Genomic DNA, 23,540 nt, shown 5'->3' with positions numbered 1-23,540 from the left:
ATGCATCCCTGCTTCTGTTCCTGCCTGCTGCAAATGCAGGCAAGTCATTAACTCACCCTGAAAGCTGCTCCTCTTTGTTTTACTGTAACACCTTTGGAGGAGTTGAAAGAAAAATGAGTTCTTTCTGCCCAAGAAAATTATAAAGAATTTTCAAAACTGATATTCAGTGTCTTTGGGAAATTTTTAATTCACTTAGAAAAATACAGAAATGAATGTTTTGTTTTTGACATTTTTTGATAGTGCCTTTTGCTGAATATCCCCAAAGACCCAAGCAGTTGGAAGAACTGGACGCATGCTCAACATTTCTGTGCTGAAGAAGCGGGGACCCTGGTCGCCATTGAAAGTGAGGTGGAGCAAGGTAGAGTACTCAAGATCCAACCAGGCCAAGATAACCATTTTTATTCAAGTATTTATTAAAATATCTCCCCACCAATACTAACATTCCCAAATCAACATATAAAATACTGTATTGCTGATGATACATGAATTTTCAGTTTGACCCATAGGTTTTATTTCATGATATCTGTAAAAGTTAGTGTGCTGCATTGCTTATAGACTGCTGGGTTTGGGAGCCTTTTCTCTTACCAGTAGCAGTGGAAAGAATAAGGACATATTTATGGCCTATATTTCAAAATGGCTAAAAGAGTCTCAGGTATAATCTACATGTAATTGCATGGTATGATTTTTAGATCCCTTTAGATTTACCTACATGCTTTTGTTTGATATTTAAACAATTATATACTTTAGTTTAAATATAGTAGGTAAATCCTCTTTTGTTTAGAAAGGTAATTAATGAACACTGGAAATTGTTTTGTTAATGATATGATGACATCTCAGGTTATCCAGCTAATTTCTGTCAATTTAAGCTAAAACAAAAGTGAAAGAAACTGCATTACCTTAACAAGGATAAAGTAACAAATTCCTACAAATGATTCATAATTATGTTTTGCTGGCATTTAAATATAATCATAGCTATAAATAGGATTCAGTGATTACCCAAATGCTTTCTGCAGTATTAAATTAGATAATGTATTCCTGCTTTTCAGCTTTCATTACTATGAATCTTTTTGGCCAGACCACTAATGTGTGGATAGGTTTACAAAATGATGATTATGAAACATGGCTAAATGGAAAGCCTGTGGTATATTCTAACTGGTCTCCATTTGATACAATAAATGTAAGTTTTAAGATTTATTTTTTAGAGATCACTTTGGCAAGATATTTTATTCAAGACTTGTTTATTAAAGCTTTTTTATTTCCTGTATTTTGTAGGTATAACTTTATATTAGATTGTCATTAACATTAATTTTTAATGTAATTTGATATAATTTTATGTGTTCCATAAATATAATTACTTATCACAATAATTGTTTATTTTGTAGGTTATGAAATGACTCGTGAATAAGTTTATTAAATGCAAATAAAGGAATAATGGTGTCTTAATTTTAAAAATAATGTTCTTAATACAAATTTTAATGTTATAATAATGCTAAATGTTATCATACTTTTCATAATATGTATTATTTTAAAGATTCCAAATCACAATACCACTGAAGTTCAGAAACACATTCCTCTCTGTGCCTTGCTCTCAAGTAATCCCAATTTTCATTTCACTGGAAAATGGTATTTTGAAGACTGTGGAAAGGAAGACTATGGGTTTGTATGTGAAAAAATGCAAGGTGAGAAATATTTGGATTTTTATTCCTTTCGTTTCCAAAGTCCATCCTTCTCTTTCATGTTGGTTTTACACAGCTGTGTAGCTAACAGCTTCATGGCTAACAGTGTCAGGTACTTCTCTGGCTTTACGTAAGTTTAGTTATTTAATCTCTTCTACCCTAGGCTTATGCCCTTTAGTGGGATTCTAAGGACTGCTGAGGCCACTTGAGGGATGACCAGATTTATGTATCTATCTTAGTCATATTAAATGGCTTTACTGCTTCGTTCTGGGATTACGTATCTGTTCAGGTAATTTTTTAAGGTCACTGAGAAAATGTTGGGAAAGAATCAGGGAAATAAACCAACTCATACTGGCTCCATTTTTGGAACCCTGAAAATGGTCTCTGTGGCTAAATGTGGTATGCAGCAAGCTTCTAGATCTGATGGGCAGAACCCCCAAATGGTTTCTGTGTGAAATGCCAAAGCCACACTATTACAAATAGCCAGCAGGGTCAATGAGCAGTGTGAATGCACTATAACTGACCTTGAGTAGTATAAATACAAACAACAACAGCTCATGCTTTTATTGAATGCTGGGTATATACCCCTGCCCACACCACCCAAGAAACCCATAGTTGGTGTCTAGAGCTGTGTGGAACTCTGGGTAGTCTAGCATATATATATATGCTTATTTGGAATAGGAATTTTACTTCTGAATGTGGCATACGTGTGAAGTCTCTAATGTTACTATCAACCCATCCTCGAAAAAGCAGTGCCAGGGAAGCTCCATTTCTGGTTCTCATTTACCACTTAAACATTATAGTGGTCAGGAACTGAAAAAAAGATACTAGATCTGTAATAGCAAGAGTAATATGGGAACAGCAGAGCCTTGTAGGGAAAGAAATAATATGAGCATGCCAGGTACTTACACATCTATGATGTGCCTGACACTGTACCTTGAGTGTATGCTCAGTTTGCCATAAAATCCTCAAGACAGTTCTATGAATTAAGTAAAAGTTTCCCATTTTACAGATGAGGAACTTGAGGCTTAAAAACATAAGTAATCCTTGCTGGGCACAGTGGCTCACACCAGTAATCCTAGCACTTTGGGGGGCCAAGGCGGGTGGATTGACTGAACTCAGGAGTTCAAGACCAGCCTGGGCAACATGGTGTAACCCCGTCTCTACTAAAATACAAAAAATTAACCTAGCGTGGTGGTGGGCACCTGTATTCCTAGCTACTAGGGAGGTTAAGGCACAAGAATCACTTGAACCCGGGAGGCGGAGGTTGCAGTGAGCCGAGATGGCACCACTGCACTCCAGCCTGGGCTACAGAGCAAGACACTCTCTCTGGGAAAACAGCACAACACAACACAAAACAAAACAAAACAAAACAAAAATAACACACTCAAGAGAATCTCAGTGAAACACAATGATTTTATTCCACTACCTTAATGTTGATTTATTCTTGGAATTTGCCCTCTGATCACTTTCTCTCTTTGGTATTTTTTAGGACTAACAGTGTAGATTTTCCTTTAGAGATAGTATAAAATAGTGGTGATTGAGAGCATAGGCACTGGAGTGCCCACCACACATGGGTTCCCACCCTCCTTTGTAGATAAGCTTCAGTCAAGTCATGACCTTCTGTGATCATGATTTCTGCATCTGCAAAATGTGGTAATAACCATCTCACACACTCTATGTATATATAACACTTAGCATACTTCTAGCATGTATTTAACAAATAATAGAGTTTTTTATTATTTCCAAAAAGTATTGTTCAACTACACTAATTATTGTAGCCAACAATGACTATTCAAGTTCTACTCCTTCTCCATTTGCCAGATACATATGTGCTCACATTGGGCTTGAACCCAAAGTCTTTCATCTACCAAAAAAATTAAGAAACCAAATAAGAAGAGACACAATGGCAAAGCAAGACTCCCCAGTTTAGAACTTGGTTTCCAATAGATCTTTCTTTTTCAGGGCAATGGGTGGAAAAACCCTGCTGCTCAAAAATCACTTGTTTTGAAACTTAGTGGAATCAATTTTGCATGGAGAAATTTATATATGTAAAAATGCAGACATATAACTCAGTGGGGAAAAAAAACAGTCAAATTGGCATTTGGGTAACAGATACAAAGAATTTCATTTAATTTTACGAATTGTTAGCATTTTAAAATGGCTACTTTGATATTATTTTTATTTTGTATGAATAACCATTACACTGGGCACATAGGCTGGGCACAGACTTCTAGCAAAGATTAAAAATATGATAAAAGTGTGATCCATCACAATTTATAGAAATTAAATAGATTCATTTTACTTTGGTTTTTCCATATGTACGGCTGCTATATTGAGGTAACGGTTTCAGATAAAGGTCAGTTTCCCACTTTGCCATTTTTATTGGAGGGAGTATGGCCAGAGGCGGAGAGTGGAGGAAGAAGCAACAATCATAGGATGCTTTCTGTGTCTCCATACAATAGTGTGTGCGCTGTGTGGATATCTCGTTCAATTCCATCCACACCTCTCCAAGGGAGACCATCATCATCTCTTGGAGACCATAAATTTGAGGTTTAGAAAGGTTTATTTGCCCAAGAGCTCTTAGCCAGTTAGGGCCAGGAATAGGATTAAGTCCCAGTCTCATGACCTATCCACACCTCACATGCTTCTTTCCAACACCAAATGTTGTTAAACCAGTACACAGAAATTCAAGTCACTTTGGATCAGAAGGTACAAAAACTCTTACCTTGTTTTTGTCCTTTAGATTTTCTAAACCTTTAATCTATCCTAGTATATAACATAATACAGAGCAGAAAGGCAAACGCACATATTAGAGAGGAAACACCTGTTCATAAACACAGGCTTGGTTTTCACGTGATCAGAGGCACTCACGAACACTCAAGCACCAATGCTTGACAACGTGTGGGAAAACCTTGCCTTTTAATTTATAAACCTTGACTCTGACAGGTGACATATTAATAGTAACTGTTATAAGAACAATGTGTATTTCTAAGAATTTATTAACTTTATTTTTTAAAGTTCCTTTTAGAATTTATACATGCAAACATTAAGCACAATAGTGACTATCAGTGTCAAAAGTGTTATCAAGTATTTTATCTGATAATATGCACCTGTAATATTAGGTTTGCAATGCAGTATGTGACTATATAACATGTGCCTCTCTGCTATTAATAAGCACTAAGTTCTACCAGAGCAGTGTGGATTAGGTCAAGTGTAGTTAGTGGAGTGAAACCCACCTAAGAAGATCACCATCAGTTCCACCAAAAAGCAGTCAATTTGATAAAGGATGGTCAAAAACGGAAATCTTCTAGAAATGGTTCAATCAATGTTTATGTTTTTGAAAAACGATTCATTAAATTTCCTAAGTGTTCTCATTTTTTAGCATCACCTACACTTTCAGATAGTGTCCTCGTTTTGAAACAGTCAATTCCAGAAGAAAGCTCTGTGATCAACATGGATCATAGTGACAAGGATCTATGCTAAGCTTTGCCTTCTCCTTTGTCATCCACATGCTACAAATGACTTTTGTTGCTGTTCTTGTTCTAGATACTTCTGGACGTGGTGTAAATACATCCGATATGTATCCAATGCCCAATACCTTAGAATATGGCAACAGAACTTACAAAATAATTAATGCAAATATGACTTGGTATGCAGCAATAAAAACCTGCCTGATGCACGGAGCACAGCTGGTCAGCATCACAGACCAGTATCACCAATCCTTCCTCACTGTTGTCCTCAACCGGCTAGGATATGCCCACTGGATTGGACTGTTCACCACAGATGTACGTATCCTAACTCCCTTGAGACATCCTTGAATAATTAAGTTTAGCATCTACCTCCTTCGTGATCTGGCCACTGAAATTAGCACTGAAAAAAAAATCTCAAAAATAATAATAAATATAATACTTAAATAATTGGTTTATGCAATTATTTGACCAACCTTATGAGCAGCCTATGACTACAAAATAAGAGTGCACACCTCTTTAGGGTAAACATCCACTTGCCTAATGTCTGGAAATCAATACCCTTCAAAGGTTCTCTGAAAATTTCCAAGTACCCCGATACTGCCTTGCATGTGCACTGGAACACATCTGAAACTCAAGCACTGCATTTGGGAATTGGTGGCATTTAATGAATCCCCAAGAAAAAAATGAATCATTCTTCTTGTCTAGAAATGTGATTATTAATTAGTTCAGTACCCCTTATAATTAAGCACTTGAGGTTTTATTTTCCTCTAGGGATGTGGTTTAGAGAATACGTTATTTTCATTTTTTAAATAAAAATATTGTTCACTCAAAGTAGCGAAAAGTACCCTAGTCTATCCTGACCCCTAGTTCTACTCCCTAATGTCAGTAATTGTGAGCACTGTCTTGCATGCCATCTAGAAATTTTCCATGTATACACATATATATTCATGTAATGGAAGAATATGTATATTATTTTTCAAACACAAATGAGATCCTATTCTACATGCTGTCTTTGAACTTGCTTTTTAATTTGATATATCTTTTACAATTTCACATTCAGCACATAAAAATCTTGTGAATTCTTTAGAACACGGCATATAAGGATGTACCACAACTTATTAAACCATTCTCCTGTGAATAGGCATTTGGGTTCTTCTCTGTTTTTCACAGTTATAAACAATGCACATGAAATATCCTTGTTGCAGTAGGATAATTTTTTAGAAGTAAAATTGCTGCATACACTTTAAATTTTGACAAGTACTACCAAATTGCCCTCCAAGAGTTTGCACCAATTTACCTGCCAACAACAGCATGTGATAACGTCTAATTTTTTCACATCCTTGCCAACACCAGGTATTCTCAAAATTTTAATCCTTGCCAGTGGGAGAGATAAATGAATGATATTTCATGATGATTTATTGCATCATGTAGTACAGAATGTTGTAACTTTATGTAGTCAATTTTGCTTTATGGCCTCTGGATTTTCTATGACTTGGAAAGGTTTTCCCCACACCAACAGTACAAAAAAATTTAACCAAGTTTTCTTTAACATGTTTACATTTTTAATTTTATGTTTGAATCTTTGATCAATCTGAAATGTATTTCACTGTAAAAGACAAGGTACTAGTCCAATTTCACGCTGATTGCTTACTAGAAAATCATAGTGGCAGGGAGCCAAGAATTCCTAAAAATCAAAAAAGATCTCATTTGTGGCAGATATTCCTGTTTGTCAAGCTGTATCACAGATGTCCTAGCCCCTCTTTAAACAGGTGTGTGAAAATAGCAGTCGATGTGGGAATTGTAGTATGCTCAGATAACATTGGGTGATGCTGCCAGCAGTCATGGCAAGGAAATGATGGCTCAGTTTTCCTCCACAGAATGGTCTTAATTTTGACTGGTCTGATGGCACCAAATCCTCTTTCACTTTTTGGAAAGACGAGGAGTCCTCCCTCCATGGTGACTGCGTTTTTGCCGACACCAACGGACGCTGGCATAGCACAGCCTGTGAGTCATTTCTGCAAGGTGCCATTTGTCATGTGCCCCCTGGTAGGTACGATTCTATTCAACTCAAAAATATACCCTATGTAACTACTGTGTGCAAGGCACTGTGCTAAGCAAAGGATATGAGGATGAGTGTAGTAAGAAGTCTCTGTCTTCAAGAAGCCGCTGGTCTCGTGGGTGATGTAAAGAAAAACAGAACTACAAAATGATACAAGAGAGGTAGCAAATGTTATGGGGGTTATCAAGAAAAAGAACGCATTGTATCCATTTGGAGAAAGGTAGAAAGGCTTCTTGAAGGACACGGCAGTGCAGATGGGCCTTGATAAATGAGTGGGTGTAGATGGCTAATAATGGGACATGGAAAGGCATTCTGAGCAGAAAAGCTGGATGAAAATGGGGAAGGAAGGCAGGACTAGGATTGTGTAAGGCAAAGCCGATGTTGGAATTTGCCTGAATGCAGGTTAGGCGTAAGGGAGGGGTGGGAAATTAGATGAGAAACATGGGCTTCAAGCATGTGTGGAGGACTTTGAAGATTCATGTTTAAATCAAAGATTGATAGGATTCCAGAGCTACAATAAGATGATGGTGATATTGTTTGGATATTTAGTAGATATCCGGTTCTGCACTTTACATAATATCTCATTTACACTTAAAGTTCACCTGTCCTAACCCCTTTATTAAAAATGAAATGTAAGTTCAGAGCATTAAATAGCTTCCTAAGTGTCTCACAGCTGTCCATCACCAGTACCAAGAGTAGAAATCAGGTTTCCTGCACAGAATTCGCTAACACAAGCTGGCCTCCTTTTAAATCTCTCATTTAGTAAAAGTGCATGTATTTACTTGCATTCCGGGTACTGTATCAGATAACATACAAATTATATATCTTTAGATCAAAACAATCCAGATTAAATATAAATGATAGCCACATATATCTTGGAAAAGCTAATTGTGCTTCTAAAACACCATAAAAGCTGTCCTTACCCCCCCCCCCCTTTTTTTTTTTATTAGCTCTTGCCTTTTCTTGGAATCTTGTCCTTTCAATAACAATGCATTTATTGAATGCTTAAGAAGTGTCAGGCTCTAACTCATTGAAACTTCTCAACTTGTAAGGAAGGTGGCTGTGTGGCATACACCAGTAATCCCAGCACTTTGGGAGGCAAGAGCAGGAGGACCTCTTCAGACCAGGAGCTTGAGACCAGCTTGATTAACACAGTGAGACTCTTTCTCTACAAAAAAAAAAAAAAAAAAATCAATTATCTGAGCTTGGTGGTGCGTGCCTGTAGTCTGCTACTTGGGAGGCTGAGGCTGGAGGATCACTTGAATCCAGGAGTTTGAGGCTGCAGTGAGCTATGATTGTGCCACTGCACTTCAGCCTAGGTGACAGAGTGAGACTTTGTCTCTTAAAAAGTTTTTTGTAATTTAAGAAAAAAAATTTTAAAGGTTTTGTTGTTAGCTCTCTTTTATAGATAAAGAAACCAAGTGCAAGGTAACATGCCGACGGCCACGCAACTAGTAAGTGGTGGAGCCGGGATCTCAGCATGGATGTGTCTAACTCTCATGCTTGCTCTCTGAAATAAAGTCTCCCTGGAGTTCCCTTATTTATTTTATGTTATGCTGCCTTATGATACTTTATTGAATGCATTATTTTCTTTCATAGGTTTATTAGTGGGTAAGGACTTTTCAAATCTGTGATACACAGCACTGCATGAAATGCATACATTTGGAAATCTCTTTTGCCAGCATCAGTCAGCTGCCACTCTCTCTGGGAGTCATAGCCCCTGCTTGTTCCAAACTTTAGGATGCTAACTGTAAACATGAAAGAGCCACCCTCACCCAGGCAGCACCCAAACTAAGCCTACAAAGCTATGCATTAGCATATTTTGTTATGTTTAGGTAAAGATTCTTTCTGTCAGAAATGCTATAAACTGGTCGTAGTTTTATAATCATTTATATGAAACCCAATCTTTTGGAGTATTACCATGAAAATCTTGTTACATATATTTATCTTGGTCTTTTATAGAATGTAGTATAATATTTATCTCAATAAATAAACCCAGTCACCACCCTGAAATCATAACTGGTTTTTCTTCACAGAAACAAGACCATCTGAACACCCAGAGTTGTGCTCCGAAACATCTATTCCCTGGATAAAATTTAAAAGTAATTGCTACAGTTTTTCTACAGTCCTAGACAGTATGAGTTTTGAGGCTGCTCATGAATTTTGCAAAAAGGAAGGTAATTGTTTTTGTGATGGTAAAAATGCTTTCATGTGCTCCTTCTTGCCATTTCAGTAAACAATGTGGATTTCTTTATTCACCCCATTATTTAGTGACTTTAGAAGCAACAAAAACTATTGAAAAAATAAATACTATTAAAATTTCTTGTTTGGAGGACAGCTACTATATGAAACAGTGTCCAGTGTAAATTTGGAAACCTAAGATGATGTCTCAGCATACTGCACTTTCTGAAGAAAACGTTCCTTTTGCATGCATTTGCATTATGAATTTTGAATGTTCCCTAAAATTAATATTCTATGCCTTAACTTCTGAAGTGCAAGCTTATATCTTTTTAAAACTGTGGTTTTACTTTTTAAATTTAAAGTATCTTATTTACAATGGAAATTTTCAATTTTCAAAACCTGAGCTTTACAAATAATGGTATAGGAAACATTTTTTTAAGTATATTTATGTGTAAACACAAATATTCCTTTGCTGCTTGTCTCTCTTATAGGTTCTAATCTTTTAACAATCAAGGATGAGGCTGAAAATGCATTTCTCCTAGAAGAGCTGTTTGCTTTTGGTTCTTCTGTCCAGATGGTTTGGTTGAATGCTCAATTTGATGGTAACAGTAAGTGATTTGGGTAGAGGAGAGGACATAAATAAATACATGGTTGTTAAAGCTGATGATAATGGCATCTGTGAGCCAAAAACTCTCCTTGGATACATTTTCTGTGAAAAAAAATAGCATGAAGCCTAAAGCCATTTCTTCCAAAAACAACACTGCAACCCTTTTCTTTACGCTTTTGTCTTTTAAAATAATCCCAGAACACCAAAAATAAAAACAAACAAACAATAACATGTTTATCTTTATGCTTAGCAGGAGGATGCTTGACTGCAACTTTGTGTTCACAGGCTTAGTCACCGCATACCAAAACCATATTTACTTGAAAATATCCCAGGTTTCTACATCTTATAAAAGCACAATAGAGTTATGGAAATGTTTCCATGATAAACTGTGCTGTTAGGATTCTGATTTGTTACTCATAAAAACCAGAGTTTGTAATAAAATGGAATCATGGTATTCTTTTCTTTATGTAATTGATGGTTATTGAAAGGTACTTGTGAAGAAAATTATTTTAATTGGTATGGAGAGCTTGTTATAGTGGTGTACCAAGGTGGGGGGTGAGCCTACCCTTTCGAGGAGTATTTTAATCACCAACATTGTTCAGAATTTCAAGCAGATGGTGATAATAAAAAGCAGACCAACTTTTAGTTAGCTGTATTGTTAGTTTTAAATTATTTTCAGACAATACACTATTGCCCACACATGGGATGGACTGTCCTACCACCCCTACCCCTTTGGTACATGGCTGGCTTGCTATTAAAGACATTCGCTGTAAAATCTTTTTAGAAAGCGAGCCATTTTGTAATGATGAAGACGTTAGGACTTCAAAGGATTTTTCTTGACTCAATTAGTTTTGTTTATCAAATGATTTCTTTAAATTGATCGTATATATATGGAATATTTCAAAATTCAAACTGTCACATTAAGAAACATGATAACCTAAATGACCTAAATTAGAACACTGTACCTAAAATAAAGAGGCAACTTTATTAACGCCTACCTTTTGATGCTGAGTACATGACTATATTTACTGAGTTGAATGTATTAGTTCAAGAGTCTCATTAAATTCAGGGGATGCTTTTTATGGTTAATTCCAGTCTTAGTATGTTTGGTAACCATGCACATAATTCATAATGAGTCAGCAATTTTCTCACAGATGAAACCATAAAGTGGTTTGATGGAACTCCCACAGACCAGTCAAACTGGGGCATTCGGAAGCCAGACACAGACTACTTCAAGCCCCATCATTGTGTTGCCCTGAGGATCCCGGAAGGATCATGGCAGCTATCCCCGTGTCAAGAAAAAAAGGGCTTTATATGTAAAATGAAGGCAGGTAGGTAAAATCAGAGAGTAATTCCTCATTTTGATTCTACCTTAACTAATGTGACTGATTTCTTCAGCATTTAAAGGTTTTAAAATCCAAGTTTAGAGAGTATTCAGATAGATTCTGACATTATTGTCATGTTCTGCACCAAACAAGTCAGAGAATAGTTCAGCTCCTTCTTTCTCTGATAGGAGGAAAAAAAAAATCATTATAAATCAGCTAAAAGACTATGATTTTTCTTGTGTTACCCTGGTTGATCACCTAATGGGCAAAAAAGCATTTTCCCTCAAGCAAACAACTAGGAATGTAATACAACTAGGAATGTAAACCAGCAACCTTCATTCTGGTGACTGCTATTCAAAATTCTTAAGGTTTATGTTTGGTCTCAGGCAATATAATCTAGGCTTATGTACATTTGTTGTGGACAAGGAGATGTTATTCTCTGTTGCAAGTATAATGTGTCCTAAAAGTCACATTCTAACTTAATCATGAGCAACATACTTAGTGTTTAGTAATTTTTAAAAAAACAATAATTTTAGAAATCTAAGCTAGAAACTTCTAGCCAGTTGCAAACAACCAAAGAGATTTTTAAGATAGGGTGTTAAGGAGGATCACTGATGGTGGGAAAAAGTCTATAATAATTACAGCAATTTCTAGATGTCAGTATTATAAAGTAGGGATCGCTGTGGCCTGGACTACTAGAGAAGGCTGCAGACATGAGGTTTTAGGATCCCAAAGGATGAAGAGAATTATAGAAGCTGGACCAGAAGAGGAAAAGGCCCAGCCTGATTAAAGGCAGCAACTAAGAATGTATTTCAATTAGAGCAAAGGGCTCACGTTAGGGGGTGATGGGAATAAAATTGGACAGTAATGTAGGATCCTTTCACAGAGAGTGCCAGGCTAAAGAGCTAAACTTTGTGGTGGAAGAGACAAACCCCTATGTGCTCTGTAGACACCTGTGATGAAGTAGAACTCATGAGGCTATGAAGAGAAACATTTGTAACTTGAGTAATTGAACTAGGAATGAAAGAGGAGGGGAGAAATAGGAAGAGAGAATCACCGGCCTTGGTGACTGATCTGATGCTGGGAATGAAGGAGAAAACACTGCAGGTGTGGGCACCAATGTCTGAAACCCCCACAGTGTGAGTCTCAGCTCTGTGTGAAAAACATGGCTAAGCCTGATAAATAATGTGACCAAGTTATCACTAGCATTTAAATATCAAGAACAAATCAGAAACACTTCATGTCTTACAGGACTTTAAAGCTTCCTATTATGCAGATGACACCTCTTTCATCCTTTGTAGCAGCTTTCCAAGGTAGTGGAGCAATTTAAATATCCCCATTTTACAGATGGGAAAAGTGCCTGTCCAAACTGAGGCTACATCAAGGACTACAGAGAAAACTCTAAGTTTTCTAAGTGCTCCTTCCATGCTGCCCACTGCGTCTATTCTGAGAACAAACACTCTTAACAGTCTTTCTTAAAGATGTATCTTTGTATTTAAAGTGATGGTTATCCCAAGTACACTGTATAAAGTATATGACTATATTCAATTATCACTTGTATTCTGAAAATTTGTGCATCTGATATGCATCAATTTAAAAGAAGTGTCTTCACAAAAACACAATAATACATGTTTTCAACAGTTTAATGCAACGTTAAATTGCATTGTTTTTATAGTAAAAGAACAAGTCTGGGCCGGGTGCAGTGGCTCACACCTGTAATCCCAGCACTTTGGGAGGCAGAGGCAGGTGGATCACTTGAAGTCAGGAGTTCAAGACCAGCCTGGCCAACATGGCAAAACCCCATCTCTACTAAAAATACAAAAGTTAGCTAGGTGTAGGGGCGCACATCCGTAATCCCAGATACTAAGGAAGCCAAGGCAAGAGAATTGCTTGAACCCAGGGCAGAGGTTGCAGTGAGCCAAGATCACACCATTGCACTCTGGCCCAGGCAACAGAGTGAGACTTCATCTCAAAAAAAACAAAAAAAAAAAAGTCTGTTTTTTAAAAGTACGGTTTTGCTATTGGTAACAGTGTTTATTTTTTTCATGTCTATCAGAGTGAATGCGCATCAGTAGGACATCAAGGCACTTTTTTTACTCACAAATCTATTTCTTCTTCTTCCTCTGGTTCATTCTCTATATCTTATTCTGGATCTTTACCTAGATCAAAAATAGAAGAGTTCACATTTTGATGTAACATCTACTTAAAAGATGTGTTTTTACAGTAGAAAGTTTTAAAACAGGAACTCTCTAACTTTTTGGATGGAGAAGCTGTTGCTCATTCCCAAGACCCATGAGATCACAAAGGTGAGAAGATGCTGATTTAAAAATCCTTGTAAAGAGGCAGGCAGATTATCATTGCTGGACAAACTCCATGTAAGATCCCAACAAAACTGTGAGTTCCTTGTATGCAGGGTTTATATTTTACTCTATATTTATTGCAGCACAGTGCTGGGACTGAATGAAAACTTTTTGGCTTTTTTAAAAAAAAAAGCAGGGTATGTGTTTGTGAGCACTAATAACAGTGATTACAGTAAATCAAAGGTCAGCAAATTTTTTTGTAAAGGGCTAGCTAGCAAACATTTTAGACTTTGGGAGCCATATGGTCTCTGTCACATGCCATTGTAGCATGAAAGCAGGTGTAACGATACATCAATGAATGAGTGTGGCTAAGTTCCAGTAAAATATTTTTTATAAAAACAGGTGACCCAGTTTGTTCCATGGGCCATAGTTTGCTGATCCCTGTGTAAGTAATGACATATTTTTGCTGAATTAAAAGAAAAACCTCATTTTAATTTTTGTATTTGATCTTAGATATTCGCACTGCAGAGGAGCTGCCAGAAAAAGGTACGTTTGAAACCATACAGAACAGTTTGATTTTTCTTAGAAATAATAAGATAGAAAGCAACTGTATGACAGTATCTACATTACTTCATCGCCATTGACATTTTTCTTTAAAAAATATATATATATATATATTCTTTCAGGACCAAGTCACAGCATCATTCCTCTTGTGGTAGTCCTGACACTCATAGTCACTGTGGCCATTTGCACACTTTCCTTCTGCATCTACAAGCATAACGGTGGTTTCTTCGGGAGACTTGCAGGGTTTCGGAATCCTTACTATCCTGCAACCAACTTTAGTACGGTACATTTAGAAGAACATATTCTCATTTCTGATCTTGGGAAGAGTGACCAATAATAATGAGGTCAGAGAATGCCCCAGCCACCAGGGTGAGTAAAGAAGACTAAACAGGAGTCTCATCTGCCTTTCCCTTTACAGCCCACATGCTATTAGAATGTGAATTGGGTCACTATTTTAATTATTCTTGAAGTGATTACTGGTTTTGAATTTTAACCAAATCAGATGGGTTCTGATTTATTCATTTCCCTAAACTGTGATCCATTCTTAAAAAGGGGAAATTATGCATTGGTTATTTTTCGGAAAGACAAGAACTATTAAAAGAAACTCCCTATTGAAAATTCTCAAATCAATATGAGTAATAGTTTTTGCATTAATATGTCTCTACTAAAATTTGGGGGATTAAAACTAATCTGGTATCTATTCAGACATTTACCCACACTCATACTATTAAGAAAGACAGAAAGAAGCAAAAAACAATTAATCCTGTATATGAGAGGAAGAGGAAAGGGCTTCTGAGAAGGGATTCTTAGTTGTTTCTTTTGAATTCACTTTTAATAGCAGGATTTGGAAAATACTAATTTCTATGCTTAAGGATCACAGGTTCTGGGCTCTCAACTAATATGTAAGGTGACATTCATTTTTATTAGGTCTAACATCTCAAGCTAAAGGAGAAAAAAAATACCTTCTTTTAAATGGTAAAGACTTTCGTTAGCAGCACACTTTTATAAACAACCATGTAGTTAAAATGTGGCCTTAAACCTTCAATTACTAAATGATTATTAAGTTGGATATTTTAAAATGTCTTATAGATAAGCTTAAAGTAATATATTGAAACTTTAACAGTTGTACTGTTAAAACTCATGGACTTTCTGAAAAACTAAAGATGTAGAATAATATCTAACACTCTTAACAACTGGAAGATATAAAATGTAACTTGGATTTAAAGGGGAAGAGCTAAAGATCTGAATTATAGTTTCATTAGAACCAGACAGACGATTGTTGAGAAGTACTAAATAAATTAGTAATCTAGATATCTTTATTATGTAAATGAGTTTAGGTGTTCTATTTAATAAGCTATTTTCTGGGAACCATCTCCTTTTATATGAGTCTACTTAGTGTAGATGGTAAATAATGATTATGATACTGTCTGTAAATAAAAAATTACAGATTTTATTTTCCTTTTTTAGTTCCTTATAAAGAAAACAGCTTCATAATCAATATCTAAAAATGTACTCATTACATAACTGTTTATTGGATTTTATGAAGAAAAAAGTGTAATGGGCATGGTGGCATGCACCTGTAGTCCCAGCTACTTGGGAGGCTAAGGGAAGAGGATAAACTGAGCCCAGAAGTTGGAGGCTGCAGTGAGTTATGGTTGCTCCACTGCACTCCAGCCTGGGCAACTGAATGAGACCCCAACTCAAAAAAAGTGCTGTTCTAGAAACAGAGATGCTAAGGTGAGCAACTTGGGGTAAAGGCTATCTTTTCATGGCACTTATTTTCTAATGAGGGAAAACTGACAGTAACTCAGTAAAGAAATGCATATGCAGAAAATAGCAAGTGGTTATGAAAATGAAGTAAAGTTCCATGATAGAGAGAAACTGCGGGCTCTCAGGGCCTCCCTGAGAGTGTGCATTTTAATTATTACAACCAACTGCCTCAAAACCAGTGGCCACTAGTCACAAGGGGGAGCTCTGAGAGAAAGTATGAATGAATTTCTGGGAGGCAAACCATCATCATTAGAAATACAATTTGAAGAGCGTACCACTAAGAATGGAATCCTTGTGGCCTGCAACAGTTAACCCAGCTTCCAAAAGCAGCTCTTCGCTACTGTTATAATAATTTACACACTGAGACAGGCTACTTCCATAATTTTTTAAGTATTGGGACTTCATTTTTTAAAAGATATTATATGATGTGGCAGTTGCGTATTTATGACTCAAAAGAATAATTGGCTTGAACTCACCAGATGGTATAAAAGCCCAATTTAACAATCTTTTGAGTGGAATTAAAGTTCTGTTCTTTTCAATGGACTTGTAAAAACTGCTAATCAACCAGCCTTCCTGTCAGGGTATATAGTCACACATAGTAATTTGACAAAACACACCATTCGGAAAGTGACTTTGCAGAAATAAGCAGTATTGCTTGTCAATGATCCATGCTTTGGTGTTTAGTATTGAACAACATCTCCGGAGAATCTGGACCTGTGGACAGATCACACACTTCTTGCCATTACTGAATTTGCAGAAATAGCACTGAAGTGTTCTGCTACACTTATATATATGCAATTTTTTTGAATTTTTTTTTTTTTTTTTAATGGAGTCTTGCTCTGTTGCCACGCAGGAGTACAGTGGCGTGATCTTGGCTCACTGCAACCTTCGACTGCCTGGTTCAAGCGAGTTTCCTGCCTCAGCCTCCCGAGTAGCTGGGATTACAGGCGCGCACCACCATGCCTAGCTAATTTTTGTATTTTTAGTAGAGACAGGGTTTCACCATGTTGGCCAGGATGGTCTCAATCTCCTGACCTCGTGATCCACCCACCCCAGTCTCCCGAAGTGCTGGGATTACAGGCATGAGCCGCCGCACCCAGCCTCATGTGTATTTTTAATCTGAACTAGATTTTGTAACTATAAGACGAAAAGAGAAAAAAAGTAGCAGGTAATGGGTATATTATACACTATTTTGGTGATGGTTACACCAGACTTTACCACTACATACTGTATTTATGTAACAAAATTACACTTGTACTCCTTACATTTATGCCAAAAAAAAACAGCAGGATCACAAATTCACACATAGTTAATGCGCCCTTTCAAAAGTCAATTATTTTCTATAACTAATTTGAGCATCTTTATAGACTCTGAGTAATGGAAATTCTTGAGTTTTTCCATTTAACAGTATCTTGGGCTCTTACAATTACAACAGTCTTCTTTCAGGTTTAAATGTTTACTGAATGTTCACTTAAACATTGTCTTTTGGAGTTTCTTTACTCTTTTCAAAATGGTGGTTGGATATATGAGAACTTGCTGTGTCCTGATAGTGTTGAGGGGAGAAGGTGATAACTTACGGTGGATGTATGTTAGCTGATGTCCACTGAGAATAGCTGTCTGGCCTCACTCTTGGGAATTCTGCTGGCACCTGCTGTTAAGTCTGCAGTTGCTGTAATCTGTAGTCTGTTCTCTTTGATTTGGCCTTGTTCTGGCTGTCCCTGGTGCTGTCTTATCTCTTGAGAAGTGACTGTGTCTCCTGTTGAATTCCCTATCTGGACATTGCAGTTCTTGGCTACAAGGCAGTCACTTCACCCCTGCAGTGGTGAGATCCTATTAGCTACCATTAGCTACTCTTTTAGTACAGAAAGGCAAAATGCCCTAGCAAACAATCCCACAGTCTTGGTGGATTAACACAGCAAAGGTTTATTTCTCACCCACACCTGCATGGGCTGGCAAGAGGACTTTGCTCTATTCAGTCATTCATGGGTCCATGCTCCTCCTATATAGCCAGCCCTCTGTCTCCTAAGGCCTGGAGTCCTCCATGGGCCTCCAATCTGTGGCTGACAGAGGATGTTAACTTGAGACCCATCTTTGATTCATTATGGAGCTTCCACAGGCTGTTGAAATACATCCTCTAAGTCAACAGTCTTCGAACTGGGGACACATGCCTTAGGAATACAGGAGCATGGGTATTTTAAGAAACTTAATTTCCAGAATCTTCATGTATATTTTTTCTTATAACTGATTTGCCTGAGAGCACCCCTGGTTCTTCTTTCCCACCTCTCTTTACACAAATGCCTTTCTCTACCTTTAAAAAGAAAAAGAAATGACTTTCATTTCAGATCTTACTATGGGAAAATCCTCCATGGCTCCAAAGAAAAATATTCAAAGTATTGATGTCAGTGAAGCTTCTTTTAATAAAGAAATCATAAACTCATTCTGTAGATCCTCTTTTTCTGTGTTAGAACATTTTTCTGTTAAAGTTGAAGCAATGACTTAGAAATGAGTTATTTTGCCCCATGTTCATATTCTGAATTAATATGTATTATACAGTAACAGCTGGAGTGCTAACCACCTTCATTTGAAAATTTATCTCATCTATTACCTGACTATTGTCAGAGAACAGGCTATAGAAAAAGTCTGGTGAAAGCAAAGTGAAGTGTGTGTTGCCAAGAACCTAACATATTATGTTATCCAGAAGAAAGTCCCAAGGCTTGATTTATCTTAGATTTCTATGTGAGTTGTGAGGATCAGTATTAACAAGCTTCTTTGAACTGAAAAATGAATTCAGACCTTTTCTGAACTTTTTTTTTATTTGGCTCATTGGTTTGACAACAAGGATTGACTTTACCCATTAAGTTTCATGATGAACATTTTGTGTTAATTGAATGAACTAAATCTGCTGCTCTTGTGTTCTGATTAAAGCTTGTAATATGATAAAGGCATTTTAATAGAAAATAGTATTGACCGAACTATAATGAATTGATATTTTACTTTTCCCAGCCTTCATTTGTATATCAGGTAAAGCAAGGTGCCTGTAAGTGAAAGAGTAACAGGCATAATGAACAGTTACTTGAAGGGTCTTAGGCCTTTTAATTTTACTTGTAGGAAATTGACATGAATCATTCTAATGACTGGGTAACAAATCATTTTGCAAGTAGGGTGCTTCCAGTTCTTTGTGTTACAAAAAACTGAAGGAGGACATAATCAAACAGTTAGTTGATAGATGATAGAAAAATTTTTTAATGTAGAATCACTGATTTTTTTTGGCACCTATGAGAAAGGAATTCAAATAATAGAGGGATATTGTTATAACAAACCTCCTTTTATTCCCATCTACCTATTTAATATGAACAAAGTTTCCATGTTAAGATAAGTTAGAGTATGCTGTGGAAACAAACCCTGTAATACTAGTGGTTAAAAACAAAACTCAGAAGTTAATTTATTGATCATGCGAAGCCTGCTATGGTCAGGACGCTTGCCTCCAAGCAGTAGCTCACAGGTCCAGGCTGTGTCCTACCTCCAGAACATGGGGTTTCCAGTGCTGCTTTGGCACTAGAGAACTGTTAAGTTCCCGGGTTTAGGAAGAAACACTTGGCACTTCCACTCGTGTGTCATTGGCTGGAACTAGTCACATGTCCTAAGCTAACTGAAAGGAAGTCCAGGAAGTCTTCTGCTTTGTGTGCTCAGGAAAGAGAGGATAACTGACTACAGTTAGCACCAGCAATTTCTACCAGAGTTTCTCAGCATGTATACCTACAAAAAAAGGAAAGAGAGAACGGAATTGATGCTGAAGCTTGATTTATACTAGCAATTTTTAACTAATGCTAATTAATTTTTATCTGTGATACATCCATTTCATTAAGAGATCCATTTGCTATCATTTTAGTTTGACGTATACTGATCTTATTTTAATCTTTGTAACATATTTATTTTGTTCTGATCAATTGTATACTAACAATAATTGAAATGACAACTCAATGTAGAAGTAAATGTATAATACTTAGAGCCTATGTTCACAGGAACTTCTTAAAAAATAATTTTAATTTATATACATATTTTTACTGCAGGAAAATATGATAAGGTAATGAATAAAATATTTCACAAATAAAAGTATATTTCATTAGGATAAAATTCTGGGGGGGGGTTGGAATGGAAATACAAGATTAAAAGAAAGTAATATCTCTGACTGCTGTGTATTTCTATTTTTAAATAGATTATGATAGAACTCAAATTGTTGTAGTATCTCCAGTCAAAGGAACTTAGGCTTCTTGAGAAAGTAGTTGATTGCAGGTCTAAGGCAGGAAAACACAAGATGAAACTGGAATATCTTGTGACGGCAGAAAATAAGGAGGTGCTCACAGAAAGATGGGGCATGTCCAAAGGGCACAGGAACCAACCTGAAGGAGCTTTCCAGTGGAAATGTTGGAACAATTTGAGCAAAAAATAAAAAATGATAATATTGGATTATAACCCATACAATACATACCTGTGTGTCCATACTGATGTAAACAATTGAATGAGTGAATGAAAGAATGAAAAGAAGACACAGTTCTTCTCCCCAGCAAATTCCAATTAATAAATGTAGAAGAAATGGGAGAAACAAAAATCACTATCAGGAAAACACAACAATAATAATTGTTGTTGGCAAGACCTACAAGTTGGTGCAAAAGTTAGGGGGTGAATGTTTGAGGAAAAACAGAATATTTGCATAACCTTGCAGTATTCCCCCCAAAATAATCACTAATTACAAAGGGAAAGTAATAACTTTACAGTAAAGAAACTTCTTTAATCAAGGGATCAAGGTTAACAGAAGCAGTAATAAGCCACATCAGCATCATGTACCCCCTGGTATGGCACTGAGGAGGGCACATGACTTCTTTGGTATCCTCCCCAAAATGCGTAATCTCAACTTAATCATGAAAAAACATTAGACAAATCCAAGTTGAGGGACATTCCACAAGATAAATGATCACTTCAAAAGTGTCCAGGTCATGAAAGAAAGGAAAGATTGCGGAAATGTCAAGGATTGGAGGACACTAAAGAGACATGACAACTATATGCAAGTTGAAATCCTAAACTGGATCCTGGAACAGAAAATGGACTTTATGGGAAAATGGGAAAGTAAAATAAAGTCTGTGGCTTAATTAATAGTATTGTACCAGTATTAGTTTCTTTGTTTTGATGATTATACCATGGTTTTGTGAGGTGTACCGTTAGAAGAAGCTGAGGGAGGCTGTACAGGAACTCTCTGGACTAAGTTGGCAATTTTTCTGTAAACCTAAAATCATTTCAATATACAAAGTTAACATTTTGCTATGATATTATTCCATTGGCTATATTAAAAGGGCGATAAGGCACTTTTATTTTTACACGTCATTATTTATAATATTCTGAAAATTGCATCCTAATTATAAAAAATTTTGGCTGTCAACTTAGAAATTCGTGAAGCGAAATGCCTTCTTTCACAATTATTTTAGCAATTTTGTATGCTAGCCAAAAAGTTTGAGGACCACTTCTATATGACGTTTTATCTCTCTTGTCTCAGATGAGAAGCAGTGCAAAACCCTGTGTGTCTCCAACCTACCTAACACACCATCCGCTGTAGGATTAGGACCCAGACACATCTTGCTGCAGGCCACGCTGACTTCCATCTGCTCTCTTTTCTCTGCATTCTTCTTTTGTGTCACTTCCCTGTCTTATCAATACTTCTAATTCTCATACTCCTGCTTATCCCCTACAACCTTATGCCTTAGTATTAATAGGGTACGGCAGGGAAAAACTCACTTCATTTCCATTTTGTTCTTAGAGTAGAAAAATTGGGAGACATTTCCAAAATGGCATGTACATCATGATTCTTATTGCCAACATTTATTAGAAACTTTGACTGTAGTGATTATCAAGATACATGCCTGGACTATTTATTACCTCTTTCCCCACCTTTCAAAATGAGGATTTAGAGCAGGAGTTGGCAGGGCCAAATCCAGCCTGCAGCCCATTTTGGAAATAAGGTTACTGGGACACTGCCATTCCGCATTCGCTCACATACTGTGCATGACTGCTTTCATGCTTCCATGACAGAGCTGAGTGGTTGCAACAGAGACCGAATGGCCTGCAAAGCCTAAAATACTTACTTTCTGGACCTTTACAGGAAGTTTGCCAACCCCTGATTTAGAAAGTGAAAACCTAAATGGGGAAGTCTTACATACTTTAACGTATCTTAGCAAGCACTGTTATGTTAATGTATATGGGCAGCACTTAAAATATATTAATAAACAATTCTGATCAGTAAACATTTATTTAGAGCCTCTTGCGGCCCAGAGAGTGTCCTGTGCTCGGAGGCTATAAATACCAATAACACCCCATCTCTCCCCTCATGGAACTTAGTCTCGGGGAGAGGAATATGTAAATGATAAGTGCAATGCAATGTGACATAAATAATATCAAGAGGAAGAGAATCAGCAAAAAAAAGGAGAGGAGACTGACTAATTCTGTCAGAAGTAGACAAAGCCTTAACAAGATAAGTAATATATATTGAATTGTAGGAAATGTTAGATAAAACAGCTTTCTTTAGTATTTTTTGAGTTAGAAAGCAAGTTTTTAGCTTGGGGTCCGAATATTTTTAGAGAAAAATTTTAAAATGTGCCTAAATCTGAAATTCTGGATTTAAAAAAGTGAAACTATGCATGTGCCTCTAATACCTAATGACAAATTCTAATTGCAGAAGAATGCCAATAACTGAAACCACAAAATGAGCCCTATGTATACCGGTGACCTTCTTTACTCAGAATTAATTAACACAAGCACTTGTTTCTTGCAGAGCACTTTGCTGTAATTTAGAACAAATTAAGGGAAAAAATCATTCAAGTGCTGTTTTCTTCACACCATGAAGTAAGCATGATGGACCAAAGTTAACTCATTTAAGATATTATCATCCATTTTTTGTAATTATGAACAGCAATATCATCTTTTTTCTTCAAAAAAAAAAGACATCCTGATCTATGCTATTTTCAGCTTGTTTCCTGTGCTTCTATTTATTAATGGAAATTGATTTTTCAAGATTAATGTAAAATGTGTTTATGTTTCTCCCATTAAGTCTCTTATTTATATTAGATTCAATGTATATGTTCTGGATATTTTTCAAATAAATATATTTTTAATATAATACAGCAATTTGCAAATTGTTAAAGGACCATTTGTAATGTTTTCTCCTGGCCCCCTCCCCAGCCCTGAAACTGTAACTTTATTATTGTCTTCGCACAGTGGTTTGTGAATTAACTTGAGCTCCTTGAGTTCCTACTTCTAAGAAATTATTTAAACTTTACTCTTTATCTTCTTAGTATACAGAGCTTGGTAGGAGCTGGAAACCCGACTCACAGATTTAGGAAACAGTGAGTTCTTGTCCCTGTAGACATCAGAACTGTGGGGAGGGAGAGATAGAGAACCAGAAGGCAGAACAAGGAAAAACTCACAGAAAGGAATGGGGAGGAATGGAAATGTAACAGGAAATGTTGCCTCAGCGAGTCACCATTTGGAGTTCCTGGCCCAGGAACTTTGGATTTTGGAGTTCCTGGCCCAAAATGTG

General features: G+C 36.6%; 1 protein-coding gene across 5 annotated transcripts in view; it reads left to right on the top strand.

Moving 5' to 3' along the window:
* The window catches only part of PLA2R1 (phospholipase A2 receptor 1), a 125,724-nt gene extending 102,600 nt beyond the window's left edge, over window positions 1–23,124 (top strand). The window contains exons 21-31 of one of the 5 annotated variants that reach the window (XM_007965114.3): window positions 241–358; window positions 1,047–1,177; window positions 1,532–1,679; window positions 5,226–5,464; window positions 7,027–7,195; window positions 9,245–9,385; window positions 9,881–9,997; window positions 11,151–11,327; window positions 14,135–14,167; window positions 14,308–14,554; window positions 22,776–23,124. In XM_007965114.3, the coding sequence (XP_007963305.3) occupies window positions 241–358; window positions 1,047–1,177; window positions 1,532–1,679; window positions 5,226–5,464; window positions 7,027–7,195; window positions 9,245–9,385; window positions 9,881–9,997; window positions 11,151–11,327; window positions 14,135–14,167; window positions 14,308–14,522 (1,488 nt within the window). In that variant the 3' untranslated portion in view covers window positions 14,523–14,554; window positions 22,776–23,124. Of the gene's footprint in view, window positions 1–240; window positions 359–1,046; window positions 1,178–1,531; window positions 1,680–5,225; window positions 5,465–7,026; window positions 7,196–9,244; window positions 9,386–9,880; window positions 9,998–11,150; window positions 11,328–12,996; window positions 13,145–14,134; window positions 14,168–14,307; window positions 14,816–20,171; window positions 20,266–22,775 lie in introns of those variants that run through there. The other 4 variants (XM_038002032.2, XM_007965115.3, XM_007965113.3 and 1 more) reach the window with 4 other exon arrangements.
* The last annotated feature ends 416 nt before the right edge of the window (window positions 23,125–23,540 follow it).

This window comes from Chlorocebus sabaeus, chromosome 10 (genome assembly GCF_047675955.1).
Source record: "Chlorocebus sabaeus isolate Y175 chromosome 10, mChlSab1.0.hap1, whole genome shotgun sequence".
Lineage (NCBI taxonomy): Eukaryota > Metazoa > Chordata > Mammalia > Primates > Cercopithecidae > Chlorocebus > Chlorocebus sabaeus.
Note: the sequence above shows the minus strand (reverse complement) of the source record. Positions and strands in the feature narration are given on the sequence as shown.